The 18,144-nt window shown below is 33.4% G+C and overlaps 1 protein-coding gene across 24 annotated transcripts in view; it reads left to right on the plus strand.

Annotated features, from left to right (window-relative positions):
• The window catches only part of LOC126971687 (neuroendocrine protein 7B2), a 45,298-nt gene that overhangs the window by 24,664 nt on the left and 2,490 nt on the right, over positions 1–18,144 (plus strand). For 3 of the 24 annotated variants that reach the window (XR_007730942.1, XR_007730949.1, XR_007730950.1), the window contains exons 3-7: positions 5,802–5,892; positions 6,446–6,672; positions 7,851–8,008; positions 8,608–8,789; positions 10,213–14,385. Coding sequence is in view for 1 of the 24 variants with exons in the window: in XM_050818081.1 (XP_050674038.1) it covers positions 5,809–5,892; positions 6,446–6,672; positions 7,851–8,008; positions 8,608–8,789; positions 10,213–10,287 (726 nt within the window). In the remaining 23 variants the exon portion in view is untranslated. Of the gene's footprint in view, positions 1–5,801; positions 5,893–6,445; positions 6,673–7,850; positions 8,009–8,607; positions 8,790–10,212; positions 15,447–15,697; positions 15,884–15,906 lie in introns of those variants that run through there. The other 21 variants (XR_007730938.1, XR_007730943.1, XR_007730944.1 and 18 more) reach the window with 18 other exon arrangements.

An 18,144-nucleotide genomic window follows, 5' to 3' on the forward strand; every position in this document is an offset into this window, starting at 1 on the left:
TTTATTATCTTTCCACACTTTAACCGCACCATGCGATGAATGGCTTATTGACGTCAGTACATTATATTTATGACGTAGGAAAGTCATGGGAAATACATTGCAAAGAATGCGTTGTCAGAAGGCCATCTAAGAGGCCACATCAGTCCAAATTGGACACAATACAGGAAAAATTGTACAATAATAATCAAAATATCATAGCATATTTATTGCAATGTGATAAATAATCCACATTTTATGGTTTTCTTTTTGGGGCAAACAAATTGCTTACAACTCGGGTTTTAAATAACACTTAAACTAAGCCTCAAAAACTGAATTTGTATCGATGTGACAACCGGACTTGTTGAGTGCGTCATCCACTTAGTACAAATAATCGTATGCCGGCGGAATAGTTGAATGAGGTAACTAAGGTAAACGGATGGAAAAGTTATATGAGACTCCATTTTCAACGCATTCTGGATTTGTTTTGTTGTTAGTATATTGAATATTTTGACGATTTTAGTAGTAGGGTTCTCCTTCTGCGCTTCCAATTGAGGTTGCAATTTTGTCTTTTAGGGACTAATTTAACATTAGATGTATTTGGTCTTTATATTCTTTAATGTTATATCTTTTTCTCCGCAATTCCGACATGCCTATTACGTCACAACTGATGTTATCGAGGGCATTTATATATTCTAAGTACAAAGTACATTTTATAAAATAATTGCCAACTTCAGTGTTAATAAATCATGGATTGTAATGTTATATTTATTTTGTTAATGTTGCAATTTTCATTGAGTGATTCAGTGTGTGTTACTTATATCTATATTGTTCTTGTTCATTCTGTCTGTATGAGGGTGGTGGGCTAATTATGTCATAAGGACCAGTCGACTTGGGAAACATTTTGTTTTTATTTTTTTATTTATTGTTTTGGTTTCTGGTGCCAGGTGTCCATGTCCTTTATGCTGTTCCTCGCTGCTGGAGTGGATATCGAAATCGAGTTGCTTCATTTTCTCGTCATATAAGTTGATTCTGTTTGTCTTTGATGTTATCGATGCTGCAATTTGTATCCGTTGGTTTTTGTTTTGTTATTTCTATTAAACGGTAGGGGATGGATCGTATTCTTAAATACCAATGTACTTTTATTATTTAACTTCTGTTTATGTTTATTATATTTTTCTGATTTTAAATCCCAATCCCCTTCAAGAATGTGACTAGCAAATTAATCAATTTAGAGATCATTTTCTACTTTTGTATTTGCATTTCGATTATTATCTTTTTAAGTGCCTTCTGTAGGTTTTCCTTAAATTTATTTGCGTACGACACCAGATGTATGTAACGTAAATGAAATTGCGTACAAACAGCCTTAATGGTATTACTACTTTTAGTATATCTAAAATAGACTTATTAGTAAACATTATTAAAACAGTCTATCTGTCGTTTTATCTTAAACAATAGGCTCCAATTACATATCAGCTCAGTATCGGACTCAACTCTCGTCGATCAGATTATGCTAAGTCAGGCTCCACCAATGGTATTGCTGCGTGGTTAGCCGCAAGCGATTTTGTATTCGATGAATTAATATTCGCAACATTATCTACCTACGTAGAAGTACCTTCGCGTTTTTTTTTGTTGGTTTGCATTGACCCTTTTAACTTCAAACATAAACTTTATAGTTGTTGTAGTAGTAGTAACTAATACCTAGGCAATATAAATATGAATTGAACTTTTTAGACAATCAATATATTGCCTAGGCATTGTATAAAATAATGGACTATGAACATTACCGGTGACATATAAATAAAAGAACTAATTGTCATACAAAAAGAAACAAGTTTGTTATTGGAAAAGTAGAGCTAATGAGGCATGTAGGCAATTAAAACATCTCACACAACAACAAATAATAACAAAAAAAATATATTTCTTTGTCACCCAAATACATAGGTAAAGAATAAGAGAGTAAAATCATTATATCCTAAACGGTTAAGGAACCATAAATGAACACAATACCCTGGATAACTGATCGCAGTTAGTTCTTATCGAAACACTTTCTTAAAGTAATAAATTTTAAAGTGCCTCTTGCACAATCCGAATAGCGAGAACTTTTACTAGCGGCAGGCTTCTTTGGTCAAGAAAAAGTTATGTGCAAGTGCTAGTAAAGTTACTAAGGTAGTTAGACTTAACATTATATTATGTATCAAATTGACGATCGCAATTCCAGTGCTGCTCAGAATAACGTGTTTGTCAAGAATCTCGAGTGGCACTGCAATTCAATGGGCAGGGCATTTCATTAGCCATTAGATCGTCTTGGTCGTTTAAGAATCATAAGGTCATTAATAAGAAAACGTTGAAGAAGAATAAGAGTTTATATAAAATTCTCTATTATTGAGGCTACTAAATTAGGAGGAAGCCTTCACCCACGGAGGAGTTCTTATATACTAAGATAACAAAAATTAGTATATGATTATTAATAGGTATTTTGTGTTTTAAGAAACAATGATTTTATAGGCAAAGCGCAAGGCATTTTGTCAAAATTTATTCCTTTAGAATTCTTTTTGATTTTACTCCAAACACTACTACCGCTTCGGAAACAAATTGCGCTTTGAGAGAGAAGAAATGGCGCAAGAAACTCTCCCGGCATTCTTTATTGCACTCTTTTTAATAAAATATACAATAATGTACTGTCACTGTTGTTGCTATAAAATAATCATAATCTAGTCCCAGGCTGTCCAATCACATAGATATGTGAAGTAGTAGGATGTACGATGGAGCAATTTTGTTATAAAACATTTAAATTTTTAAACTTTTATCACCGCGGAACGTGTAATTACGGATATTGTAATTATTATGACGGATACTCACGATATATATTTTATGCCGATGTTTCGATCCAATTGCATGAATCGTGGTCACGGCGGAACTGCGCTGGCGGCGAGAAACACTTGACACTAATAATAAAAATAATATAGTATATCTATAAATAAAATGGTATATCAATCTGTCCACTTGGCACCTAGTTGGTTTTGGTCTTTGATTCTCTAATTCACGACACACACTACTGACGACGTCCATACTTCCGGATGTTTTATTGCATTCGTACTGCAGAGAGAAACCACAGGATTCCACGTTTGAGCTAGCCTAAAACCATCCTCCCTGTTAAAATTGTTAGGATGCTTTTTAATTTCTATAGCTTCTCTAACAAGCCGTGGGTTGATTGGCGTTCAGCAGAAATCACGCGTGGGTTTTGTTGCTAGTTTCAATGGTTGGTACCGGCTTTTAGCAAGTGTTCGGCTATTGCAGATTTTTTAAGATCTATTTTTGACTGCGCTGATGTGTTCTTTAACGCGTTGTGAAATAGCTCGTTTTGCCTGTCCAATAAAAGAGCTTCCGCAGCTGCAGTCAACTTTATAGACCCCGGGGCACAGGTATGGAATACTGTCTTTTGGTGAACGTAGGTAGGCGACCACTTTTTTGAGGGGTTGAAAAATTGTTTTTATATTATACTTCCTCCTCATGCCTATTTTATTAGTGACCCCTTTCATATATGGTAGATATGCCACTTGCCGTTCCACCGTTACGGTGCGGCTGTGTGAAACACTTGTTAAAGCCGCTTTGTGCCCGTTTTGACGAAGTATTCTATTAACGTGCTCCAGTTCCTGCGTCAAGTGATCACCATCACACAGATCATATGCACGTTTTGTTAAAGATCTAACCACAGACGCTTGATGTACGTGATATATATCGTGAGTACCCGTCATAATAATTACAACATTTAAATTTTTATATAGATAATGTCTGAACAGTGACTGGGACTGTATTAAAAAAGTGTATACATTTACCATTATTTGATAATTTTGTAGTTAAAATTAAGGCGCCTGCAGAATTGAATGCCAAAAAACTTACACATAACTTGATCTTAATTATTCAAAACAATAAAGAGATAAATGTCAAAGGAAACCGACTTTAACCGAATGCTAAAACATCTGATAGGATCTTAATCGAACAGCCCACATCAAATACACAATGGTCTTGAGTTTTTATTACAAACAAAAACATTACATTTATGTCATGTCATGTTAATTCATGTTTTGATTGATTCATCCTCCGCGCAATCAGATATTTGTAAAAAATTATGAAACCAAGTACACTATTGTTTTATTATAAGTTTTACGAATTTGGTCGCATATCATTGAACCAACTTATTAAGCTTGATTGATGGAGATTTTGCTCAGGTTAAATAAACGATAATCTCAATACACTAGGGATTACGAAAAACAACTTTCGAATATGCCATATTCAATATTGTTCGAGTTGCACAGGCGTGTTTTAACTCTGTGGAAATGTAACTAAGTAGAACATGTAGCCTACTAGCCTTTGTTCACGCAGGCGAGACGCGTGTAGGGATCTTAACATCGCATCTTCGTACGAATCTTCGATCGATACTTTTTTTCTTCGTAGCTTCGCTACCTTTAACGGCCGTTTTCAATAAGATATCTATACTTAGTTTAACTTACTAGAGGTAGACAAATCTATCCTTTTACGCTTACTTACATTTCAATAACCTATCGTCTGACATCTAACCTATATTGGACAGAACTATGGATAGATAAGATGTTGTCATTGAGCGGTGATAGCAATTTAACCGTAACTAGAGATACGTTATTGAAAACGGCCGTAAACCTATATGACACATGTAAACTTCAGAGTCGTTTTAATACCTTTTTAGTAAAACGAATGACGTCTTATAAATTTTGACATGAAGAACTAACTTCCTTCACAACAGAAAACATTGACATATAAATTTGACATTTGACTCACCCATTTGAAAATTATGATTATATATTAGGCAGAGTGAAAAGAAAATTAAATCATATGAATCCGGCAATCACGGATTGATAGACGGCCTCCGCACCACCACTTGTGTCGCCAATTTATCGCGATGTTGACTTATAAATGTTTCTGGAATGTGGTGAAAAATTAGACTGAGAGAGGAGAAGCCTGCCTACCACTGCCATATGCGAGAGAGAAAGAGAACCCAGCAAACTGGCGCCGTAACGCGTTACGTTACGAAACGGTTTACCCTCCTATAAAAGTTATCACTTCAAAACAAATAGCACTTATAATGGTGATAAATTGAGACCAAATTATGAATACAATGCTCTTAAAAATATACTTTAATTAATAACTAAATCCACCTTACGGTATTAAAAATACGCACAAGGAAATAATTGTAAAAGAAAAATCGAATACATAACTATTGTTAAATTTTGACGTGATAAGACTCCTTGACCATTGTTATAATTTACTCACTTCTACTACCAGTGAGCGGCTCCTTTGCACAGGATGCCGGCTAGTTTATGGGTATCACAACGGCGCCTTTTTCTGCCGAGAATCAGTAATGTGTAAATATTACTGTGTTCCGCTCTGAAAGGCGCTGTAGCTAGTGATATTACTGGGAAATTGATACTTAACGTCTCATCTCATCTCTCAAGGTTAGGACCGCAATTGTAGTGCTGCTCATTTTTGGGTTTTTCAAGAATCCTGAACGGCACTGCATTGTAATGAGCAAGGCGTATCAATTACCATTAGCTGAATGACCTGCTCGTCTCGTCCCTTATTTTCACAAAAAAAACTTCAGTGATAATGTAGCTTAGATTATGCGACTTTGATAATGCGTTGTCTTAAGAGATGCTTGCGTTTAACAGCTCCAAGGAATAAAGTAGATAGTTATTATTATTTAAGGCGAAGCAATGATTTTTATGCAACATTTCAGATAATTTATTTATTAAAATTTCTTCATGTTTATATTGTTTGTCTATTTGCAGTACCACAATGCACCGCCTCGTGGCTATGTTCTTTCTAATAAGCGTCGCAAGAGCTATGGGATTCCGCCCCCATGGTTCTATTGGGGGAGAGGTTTGTAATTTCTTTTTTATATATATTAAATATTTTTCAATGAAGTTTGGATGAATTTCGCTGATTTTTCACATAATTATTTAAAAAAATTAAATATTAAAATATTTATTCCTCTAACAAAAATAGTACGAATGTAGTATTGAATCTGACCTTCTAGTGTGTGTGTGGGGAAGTGGAGAGAGCCACGATTTTCGATATCAATTTTATTTTATGATAACCACCAGTGGGAGGCTCCTTTGCACAGGATGCCGGCTAGATTATGGGTACCACAACGGCGCCTATTTCTGCGGTGAAGCAGTAATGTGTAAGCATTACTGTGTTTAGGTCTGAAGGGCGCCATACCTGGTGAAATTACTAGGCAAATGAGACTTAACAACTTATGTCTCATGGTGACGAGCGCAGTTGTAGTGCCGCTCAGAATTTTTATGGTTTTTCAAGAATCCTGAGCGGCACTGCATTGTAATGGGCAGTATCAATTACCATCAGCTGAACATCCTGCCAGTCTCGTCCCTTGTTTTCATGAAAAAAAAATGTTTATCTCATTTTTTCTCAGGACCGCTTCATGCTTACCGAAGCGTTGCTACATGAGATAGTGGATCACTTGGGCAGGAACGTGAACGACGGCGCTACCTCCTACCTTGAGTTTCCTTCCAATGAAAGACAACTCAACCTGATAGCGCGCGCCTCCAAAGATATGGATCATGAACAACTTGATTATGATTCATTGATTGAAGGAAATCCTAGCCCAAGTATTCGAGACCAGGAATATCTGCAACATAGGTTCGTAGATTTTTTTATATGACATTATACCGCGTCATTGCTGAAGAGATTGCGGGGTAGCCCTAATATCATTCTGCAAACCTTTGCTAGTTTTTGCATTACGGCTTCATGTGCCTGTTTAGTTATAATTGGACGAAGTTCCAAAAAAATATTCCAAACCACAATCATATCGAAATTGAGTTAAGAACACAAAGCTGGTCACGTGATTCATATTAACGGACTGACAAAAAATGGCATCCCTACTGTCACTGTTTAAATGACTTCGTGACTTAGTAGCCCAACCCACATGTATGGGTAACAAATATTTATTAAACTTTAAACATGAATTCCTTAAAATGTGGTGTTTGTGGCTTGGAACGCTTTTCAGGAAATATGAATTACTAACATAATTTAGGACATTTTACTAACAATTATTTTGGAATTTCTTCTGAATGAAATCATTATTATTATATTATTATTTTCTCAGAATTGATTCCTTTTGAATTCTTTTTGATGTCACTTCTAACACTACCACCGTTTCGGAAACAAATAGCGCCTGTGAGTGAAGAAGCGGCGCAAGAAACTCTCCCAGCATTCTTTTTTGCGCTCTTTTTAATAAAATATATTGTACTGTATTTTGTTTTGCGCTCTTTTCAATAAAAATATACAATAGTGTACAGTCATTTCTATCGCTATAAAATAATCATAATCTTAATCTAAAAATACTCCCAGGCTGTCCGATCAATTAGATATTCAGCTGTAGAGTAAGAGGGTTTACGACAGACCTATTTTTTATAAAAAAAAATAAATTTATTTATAGATAATGCCTGAGCAGTGGCTGGGACTTTGTTATAAAAGTGTATACATTTATCAAGTGTATATATTATCACAATGAGTTAAGGATTCAGAAAAAAAAATATTTAAGAATGGGATTAAAGAAATCAGTAATTACTTTAAATTATTACAAATCAGCAATCTGAAAACATTTAACTTTACATGAAATATGTCAATATTTTGCTTGTACGTGGCAAAAAGTTCCTTAGAACCGCGTTGTGGAGCAACGCTTCTCAAACATATTGTAAGGATTATTTACTAAGTTAGCAAGTTAGTTAGCATGCAATAGTGGGGTAATTGGACTTCCGTTGTTTACCCATCATGTATACTATATCAATAACCGTAATTCTTAACATCTGAATTAGCTCACTGTGGGGACACCAGTATGTAACCGGCGGTGCAGGAGAAGGGGAGCAGCGACTTCAACCATCAGGACTCGTTCCGAATCGCCAGATGGTCAAGACAGATGCAGTACTGCCAGCTTATTGCAATCCTCCCAACCCCTGCCCAGTTGGTTACACAGGTAATGTAATATAACTGTTAATGTAATGTAATTTAACTGTTAATGTAATGTAATGTAACGGTTAATGTAATGTAATTTAACTGTTAATGTTATGTAATGTAACTGTTAATCTAATGTAATTATTAATAAATTCTGACGGCAATTCGAACCACCATTACACATGTAAGTGTTATAGTTTTCCTTGTCTTCATGAATGCATACAATCAAGGCTGATTTATTGCCGATTCTACTAGTTGAATTGAAGGAAACACGCCAACATAACATAACATATAAGATAAAAAGTTGTAAGGATAGTAACATTTACTTGTGAAATGAGAGGGCTTAGTAATAGTAGTAGTTCTGGTCACGTTGGTCCTAAATTACACCAAACAAATTTGGATCCCCTGCGAGACTTTCTTTATCTTGTATTCCATCGATTCCAGTCTACCTTCAAAATTACTTCTATTACGTAATCTGAGTGAGCCTAGACACATTTGATCAGCAACAAAGAAAAGGTTGCAATGTTCAGAGATAAATTTTCCCAAAAAATGCTTATGCACAATATAATTAAAGAATAACATTTCATTTGCTGAAGAAGAACGTTTTTTTTTTTATTCTAGAAGACCAAGGATGCATCAGCGAGTTTGAAAACACTGCTGCGTTCAGTCGAGAGTATCAGCTAGCTCAACGCTGTATGTGTGATGGTGAACACATGTTTAGCTGCCCTGATGACTCTTCGTCTGACCTGGACCTCCACTTCCCTGACCACAAGAATCTGGTTGCCAAAAAGTTTAACCCAGATGTTAGTAAACAACATCTTATTCATTCAATTCAGAACATTACAACACTCTTACTCAGCATTGAAACGGTTAATTAATTCAAGCACCTGATTCCTGCCGCTTTAAATTGTGATATCATCTACTCCGTCTGAATATATTATGACATTCCTCGACAGTGCCATTTCAAGTAACACTTGCATATATAACTTCGAGCTATTTTATTAACAAGAAGGTATAAAATTAAGTACTGAAGGCTAATTACAAGTTTTCACTTATAGTTAAACTAATAAGATTAAAAATTAAAACAAAAGAATTAACTTAAAGTCGCCAAGAATGTAAAATTTGCTGATTACATATTATAATAATAATAAAGTAGTGACTTTACCACAGGTATGTAAAATGGTAATAGGTATTGCTTAAGAGCTTGGTTATTGCCGCACGTTAAAAAATGTATCAGTTACAAATTTCTATAACCAAACTATGGAATGGTCTTTCACGTCCCAGGTTTCCCAGGACGATACGACATTAGCGAAGCGCGTACACCTTCTTAAAAAGCCGGCAACGTTCTTGGGATTCTTCTGGATTGCAGAAGAGTAGGCACTTAACATTACGTAACACGTATCTCGCTTCTCTCTTCTATAAATATTAACTAAAATAATAAAATCACATCTTTAGGGTTTCAGGTGGCAGCTCAACTTATAAGTAGATATACTATATTATACGCTAATCCTTTGCCTTGGAACCTAGCTTACCAAAAAACAGACTATATTAATTTTATATACTAATATAATATAATAACTAATAATACTATATAATGATATGTAAATATTTATATACAATACGAAGCAAATGGTGTTGAATATTCGTAAAGCAAGGTGACTTGTTTAATGTAAGTACAAGTATAGTCCGATATAGTAACTTTATGCGCGACCGTTCCACGGGATGACAGACGCTGGCGGGGCCGGGGTAATAAGATGTCAGCGGATAGCGGGTGGTGTTGCGGGAAAGGCCAACAAGTGAGACTGCCATCCTTTCAAAATCTTTCATATACACTAAAATCTGAAGTGCCGTTCGGTACACTACGCCCTGACCAAGTCTAACTCTCATTTTGTTTTTAAGATAGTTTATTTTGCACGGTCTTATAGCATGTTTCAATAGTTTTCTTATATCATACTAATTATAAGCAATCTATTAATACATGTAAAATAAATGCGTTAAAAAGATCGGCGCCAATATGGTACCGATCTATGACACACCTCAGTGCCGGGCCATTGGCGATCGTGGAAGGTTAATACCCCTTCCCTACCACCGTCTGTCAGCCCGTGGAACGGTCGCGCACGTAGTTGTCGGACTATACTTGTACTCACATTATACAATCCACCTTACTCTACGAATATTCAACACCATGTGCTTCCAATAATATTAATTAAGAAATATTTTCTTTAGATGGAGAACCCCTTTCTCTTCGGTGAGCGTCTACCCATTGCTGCCAAAAAAGGATTCAATATGCAAGTCTTCTAATGCTATCGTATCCGCATATTTAACCGTCTAATAATATCTTTTTAGAAAGTTTAAGTGTTATATTTAGTACAGCGTAACTTAATATTATAATATAAAAATGACAAATCGACATATATAGTCGTTCATTTATCAAATAGAGTCTTTTTTCTTTTAACTAACTATTTTTACGATGTATTCGCAGTAATTTTTTGAAGTATATAACTCTCGAATTCTCGTTATCGATCGGCGAACTCATGCGAATGCAGATGAATCAGAAACATTATTTACCTATCTAATAAAAAGAATAAGAATTTTGTTGACGAAAGTATGGACATACTTTAAATTCTGATCTATACTATATTTTTTATTCTGTACAATTCTTCAATAGGATAAGTCTTTGATGTGGTTTATATTTAATATGTGTGTATTACAGTGCAACCTCATGTTAAGTAATAATTTAGTTTTGGTGATGAAAATGATCTATTTATGTTACAAGAAAACAAGGGTATTCTTATTTTCTTATTTGTATTTTATATATATATTTTTTTCCTGCAAAACAATCAATTTCATTTAATTTCATTTATAATAAATATTGTCTAATCAACTGAATCGAATCACATTGATTTTATTGGGTTTCGCAATGTTTTGTGAAAATATATAAAAGCAAAAATTATAGTAAACAGGTAAATCTATAAGTGGCTTATAATTAAATAAAGAATGGCTTTCCAAATATTAAAAATAAATTTGATTAAGTACGTTATAAACAAATGTTTTATCTTAGGCTTAGGAAAACATAAGGCTTTATAATAAAGGATGTATTTGGACGTTTTACCAATGATCACTGGGAAATCTTTGTCTTGGGAAAAACAGATTTTCGCACACTATCCTCTCTAAACATCTCCCGACATAACTCTAACCGTTTCAGAATGATTTCAAATGGTATGACATGGTAATTATCTCACCATTTACCATGTTCTTCAGATAAGTCGTAAACTTACTAATTGAAAGGTGGTTAAGGCTTGAAATGACCAAAGATCATGATAAAATGTACACTTGGCATTTTACGAGATTTATTAAGACTTTGAATAGGCGAAAATATGTATATAAATTTTCTAGTTTAAACATATTGAGGAGTTGTTCAGCTTAATACCTACCGGAATCTGAATATCACGCCATTACGTCAAAGTACAAATTTGCACCCAAATCATGTTGATGTCTATCTGACGGCATTCCACAAAATTGTTTTGCTCTCAGAGCCCCTTCATGAAATCAAATACCAGCTACAGTATTCCCAAATCAATATGAATTAGTTACCGTGAATACCAGCTACGGATTTTATAACCTTGTAGGCATTGCAAACTATGGGAGCTTGGTTATCCATAAAGTCTGCAATAAATCTCATACAATTCCGAAATCAAACAATACTAGAACTATCCAATTTATAGTTATTTGAAAACGTGATTTACTCCATTCATTCCAATCAAAATCACAAACTACATTTTGCCATTATAATTTTTTATCAAACAGTTATCTGGTCATACCAATGTACATAAACAAAACCTTATTACTTCACAAAACTATTGAGCATTCTACGAGTCATAAATGACTCAAACACCTTAGCTATAATTAGTTTTATAAAAAAAATATTAATATATTGAAAACTGCAGCGGCTCACAAAGACGGAACATTATGTATATTAGAATTAAACTAAATAGTATGATATTTGTATTAAGTCACGTTTAGTTAAATGTCTCTCTTATTTCTTCAAATTGTCATAATATTTATTGTAATTCAATGCGCCTTTCCGTATTGGGGCGGAATAGAATACTAACCCCAATCCCATGCCAGGATACAAGGGTGTCGTAAGAGGCGACAAAACCTGGCAACCCTGATAATAATCAGAAATCAGGGATTTATATTATGTTGCATCGAAATAACGGATTGGTTTGCTTTTTAGCATTTATTTTATTTTGATCCGTAAACCAATTTGTTTTAACATTGCTTTCTTTTCATGCGAATTATTTGATCCTAAGTACAAGACCGAAACAAAATTATGTATATTTCTTGATTTGATAGCGGTATATATCTAATAGTTTTATTTCTTAATATAATATTATAAGTTTTAATTACAATTTTTTTTTGTATTTATAACAATGTAATATTTGACAGTAAATATGTCTTCCTTAGTAATTAATCAATATGTACGGACAATATGTCCCACGTTGATAAATAATAATAATTAATATGTAATTGTATCTGCAAAACTCTAAATGGTATCTAAGAGAAAAGAAAAAGGAACTCGTTTTATTAAATTATTTATCGACGTGGTCTCAACTATTAATTAGATTCTAGATGCAAATTTCAACGAATGATACTTTTTGAATTAACATCATTATTAATCACTACCAAAACCATGTAACAGTTTCAACATTCAACTTTGAAAATGTCACAAAAAATATTGAATGGCATTTCCACTGTGTATTTCCATTACATTGACGATGTTTTTAAAATCCACTGACTACTTTCTATCTCTCCAGCTGTTTTGAATAGCTCTGAGCTCTAGCAAGAGACAAATTACCCCAACGAAGATTAAAATACACAGAAGGAAACTCTCGAAGACAATGCGCGACATCTAGATACGTGACATCATGAAATATATGCGAAAGACACAGCAAAAGTTGAAAATCTGAATCCGTAGGCAATTCAGCTAGTTAAAATAGCTATAGAAATAGAAAAGAAACTAAATATCATCGTTACGGATATAGAATTGTGGAAATGCAATCACTATAAAAGTTATCAAGGACTATTGTTTACGAAAAATAAAAGGCGTTTAGTTGCTCACAAAACTTAATATTAAATTATTCATGAACATAGCATGCATATCGATCCTTCTATAAATAGGCAATTCAAAGCCTCTTTCATCTCTTCTATCTCTTCGATCTTTTCTTCAACGACAAAATTTAACAACAAAACATTACATAACAACTAAACAAACTAACATGATACTTTTTGAATTAACATCATCACCTTTCATTATTAATCACTACCAATACCCTGTAACTTGTAACAGTTGTAACGTTCCACTTATAAAAGGTCAAAAAATATAAAATGACATTTCCACAGTTTATTTCCATTACATTGACGATGTTTTTAAAATCCACTGACTACTTTCTATCTCTCCAGCTGTTTTGAATAGCTCTGAGCTCTAGCAAGAGATAAATTACGTCAACGAAGATTAAAATACACAGAAGGAAACTCTCGAAGACAATACGCGACATCTAGATACGTGACATCAAGAAATATATGCGAAAGACACAGCAAAAGTTGAAAATCTGAATCCGTAGGCAATTCAGCTAGTTAAAATAGCTATAGAAATAGAAAAGAAACTAAATATGATCGTTACGGATATAGAATTGTGGAAATGCAATCACTATAAAAGTAATCAAGGATTATTGTTTACGAAAAAACATAAGGCGTTTAGTTGCTCACAAAACTTTATATTAAATTATTCATGAACATAGTGTATATTGCATGCATATCGATCCTTCTATAAATAGGCAATTCAAAGCCTCTTCTATCTCTTCGATCATTTCTTCAACGACAAAATTTAACATCAAAACATTACATAACAACTAAACAAACTAACATGATACTTTTTGAATTAACATAATCACCTTTCATTATTTATTATTACCAATACCCTGTAACTTGTAACAGTTGTAACGTTCCACTTATAAAAGGTCAAAAAATATAAAATGAAATTTCCACAGTTTATTTCCATTACATTGACGATGTTTTTAAAATCCACTGACTACTTTCTATCTCTCCAGCTGTTTTGAATAGCTCTGAGCTCTAGCAAGAGACAAATTACCCCAACGAAGATTAAAATACACAGAAGGAAACTCTCGAAGACAATACGCGACATCTAGATACGTGACATCAAGAAATATATGCGAAAGACACAGCAAAAGTTGAAAATCTGAATCCGTAGGCAATTCAGCTAGTTAAAATAGCTATATAATAGAAAAGAAACTAAATATCATCGTTACGGATATAGAATTGTGGAAATGCAATCACTATAAAAGTTATCAAGGATTATTGTTTACGAAAAAACATAAGGTGTTTAGTTGCTCACAAAACTTAATATTAAATTATTCATGAACATTGTGTATATAGCATGCATATCGATCCTTCTATAAATAGGCAACTCAAAGCCTCTTTCATCTCTTCTATCTCTTCGATCTTTTCTTCAACGACAAAATTTAACAACAAAACATTGCATTACAACTAAACAAACTAACATGATACTTTTTGAATTAACATCATCACCTTTCATTATTAATCACTACCAATACCCTGTAACTTGTAACAGTTGTAACATTCCACTTATAAAAGGTCAAAAAATATAAAATGACATTTCCACAGTTTATTTCCATTACATTGACGATGTTTTTAAAATCCACTGACTACTTTCTATCTCTCCAGCTGTTTTGAATAGCTCTGAGCTCTAGCAAGAGATAAATTACGTCAACGAAGATTAAAATATACAGAAGGAAACTCTCGAAGACAATGCGCGACATCTAGATACGTGACATCAAGAATTATATGCGAAAGACACAGCAAAAGTTGAAAATCTGAATCCGTAGGCAATTCAGCTAGTTAAAATAGCTATAGAAATAGAAAAGAAACTAAATATCATCGTAACGGATGTAGAATTGTGGAAATGCAATCACTATAAAAGTTATCAAGGATTATTGTTTACGAAAAAACATAAGGCGTTTAGTTGCTCACAAAACTTATTAAATTATTCATGAACATTGTGTTTATAGCATGCATATCGATCCTTCTATAAATAGGCAACTCAAAGCCTCTTTCATCTCTTCTATCTCTTCGATCCTTTCTTCAACGACAAAATTTAACAACAAAACATTACATAACAACTAAACAAACTAACATGATACTTTTTGAATTAACATCATCACCTTTCATTACTAATCACTACCAATACCCTGTAACTTGTAATAGTTTTAACATTCTACTTTGAAAAGGTCAAAAAAATATTGAATGGCATTTCCACTGTGTATTTCCATTACATTGACGATATTTTTAAAATCCACTGACTACTTTCTATCTCTCCAGCTGTTTTGAATAGCTCTGAGCTCTAGCAAGAGACGAATTACCTCAACGAAGATTTAAAAAACACAGAAGGAAACTCTCGAAGACTATGCGCGACATCTAGATACGTGACATCAAGAAATATATGCGAAAGAAACAGCAAAAATTGAAAATCTGAATTCCGTAGCCAATTCAGCTAGTTAAAATAGCTATAGAAATAGAAAAGAAACTAAATGTCATCGTTACGGATATAGAATTGTGGAAATGCAATCACTATAAAAGTTATCAAGGATTATTGTTTACGAAAAAACATAAGGTGTTTAGTTGCTCACAAAACTTTATATTAAATTATTCATGAACATTGTGTATATAGCATGCATATCGATCCTTCTATAAATAGGCAACTCAAAGCCTCTTCTATCTCTTCGATCTTTTCTTCAACGACAAAATTTAACAACAAAACATTACATTACAACTAAACAAACTAACATGATACTTTTTGAATTAACATCATGACCTTTCATTATTTATCACTATCAATACCCTGTAACTTGTAATAGTTGTAACGTTCCACTTATAAAAGGTCAAAAAATATAAAATGACATTTCCACAGTTTATTTCCATTACATTGACGATGTTTTTAAAATCCACTGACTACTTTCTATCTCTCCAGCTGTTTTGAATAGCTCTGAGCTCTAGCAAGAGACAAATTACCCCAACGAAGATTAAAATACACAGAAGGAAACTCTCGACGACAATGCGCGACATCTAGATACGTGACATCAAGAAATATATGCGAAAGACACAGCAAAAGTTGAAAATCTGAATCCGTAGGCAATTCAGCTAGTTAAAATAGCTATAGAAATAGAAAAGAAACTCAATATGATCGTTACGGATATAGAATTGTGGAAATGCAATCACTATAAAAGTTATCAAGGATTATTGTTTACGAAAAAACATAAGGCGTTTAGTTGCTCACAAAACTTTATATTAAATTATTCATGAACATTGTGTATATAGCATGCATATCGATCCTTCCATAAATAGGCAACTCAAAGCCTCTTCTATCTCTTCGATCCTTTCTTCAACGACAAAATTTAACAACAAAACATTGCATTACAACTAAACAAACTAACATGATACTTTTTGAATTAACATCATCACCTTTCATTATTAATCACTACCAATACCCTGTAACTTGTAACAGTTGTAACATTCCACTTATAAAAGGTCAAAAAATATAAAATGACATTTCCACAGTTTATTTCCATTACATTGACGATGTTTTTAAAATCCACTGACTACTTTCTATCTCTCCAGCTGTTTTGAATAGCTCTGAGCTCTAGCAAGAGATAAATTACGTCAACGAAGATTAAAATACACAGAAGGAAACTCTCGAAGACTATGCGCGACATCTAGATACATGACATCAAGAAATATATGCGAAAGAAACAGCAAAAATTGAAAATCTGAATCCGTAGGCAATTCAGCTAGTTAAAATAGCTATAGAAATAGAAAAGAAACTAAATATCATCGTAACGGATATAGAATTGTGGAAATGCAATCACTATAAAAGTTATCAAGGATTATTGTTTACGAAAAAACATAAGGCGTTTAGTTGCTCACAAAACTTTATATTAAATTATTCATGAACATTGTGTTTATAGCATGCATATCGATCCTTCTATAAATAGGCAACTCAAAGCCTCTTTCATCTCTTCTATCTCTTCGATCTTTTCTTCAACGACAAAATTTAACAACAAAACATTACATTACAACTAAACAAACTAACATGATACTTTTTGAATTAACATCATCACCTTTCATTATTTATCACTATCAATACCCTGTAACTTGTAATAGTTGTAACGTTCCACTTATAAAAGGTCAAAAAATATAAAATGACATTTCCACAGTTTATTTCCATTACATTGACGATGTTTTTAAAATCCACTGACTACTTTCTATCTCTCCAGCTGTTTTGAATAGCTCTGAGCTCTAGCAAGAGACAAATTACCCCAACGAAGATTAAAATACACAGAAGGAAACTCTCGACGACAATGCGCGACATCTAGATACGTGACATCAAGAAATATATGCGAAAGACACAGCAAAAGTTGAAAATCTGAATCCGTAGGCAATTCAGCTAGTTAAAATAGCTATAGAAATAGAAAAGAAACTCAATATGATCGTTACGGATATAGAATTGTGGAAATGCAATCACTATAAAAGTTATCAAGGATTATTGTTTACGAAAAAACATAAGGCGTTTAGTTGCTCACAAAACTTTATATTAAATTATTCATGAACATTGTGTATATAGCATGCATATCGATCCTTCCATAAATAGGCAACTCAAAGCCTCTTCTATCTCTTCGATCCTTTCTTCAACGACAAAATTTAACAACAAAACATTACATAACAACTAAACAAACTAACATGATACTTTTTGAATTAACATCATCACCTTTCATTATTTATTACTACCAATACCCTGTAACTTGTAACAGTTGTAACGTTCCACTTATAAAAGGTCAAAAAATATAAAATGAAATTTCCACAGTTTATTTCCATTACATTGACGATGTTTTTAAAATCCACTGACTACTTTCTATCTCTCCAGCTGTTTTGAATAGCTCTGAGCTGTAGCAAGAGACAAATTACCCCAACGAAGATTAAAATACACAGAAGGAAACTCTCGACGACAATGCGCGACATCTAGATACGTGACATCAAGAAATATATGCGAAAGACACAGCAAAA

Source organism: Leptidea sinapis, chromosome 24, assembly GCF_905404315.1.
Source record: "Leptidea sinapis chromosome 24, ilLepSina1.1, whole genome shotgun sequence".
In the NCBI taxonomy this organism is placed as follows: domain Eukaryota; kingdom Metazoa; phylum Arthropoda; class Insecta; order Lepidoptera; family Pieridae; genus Leptidea; species Leptidea sinapis.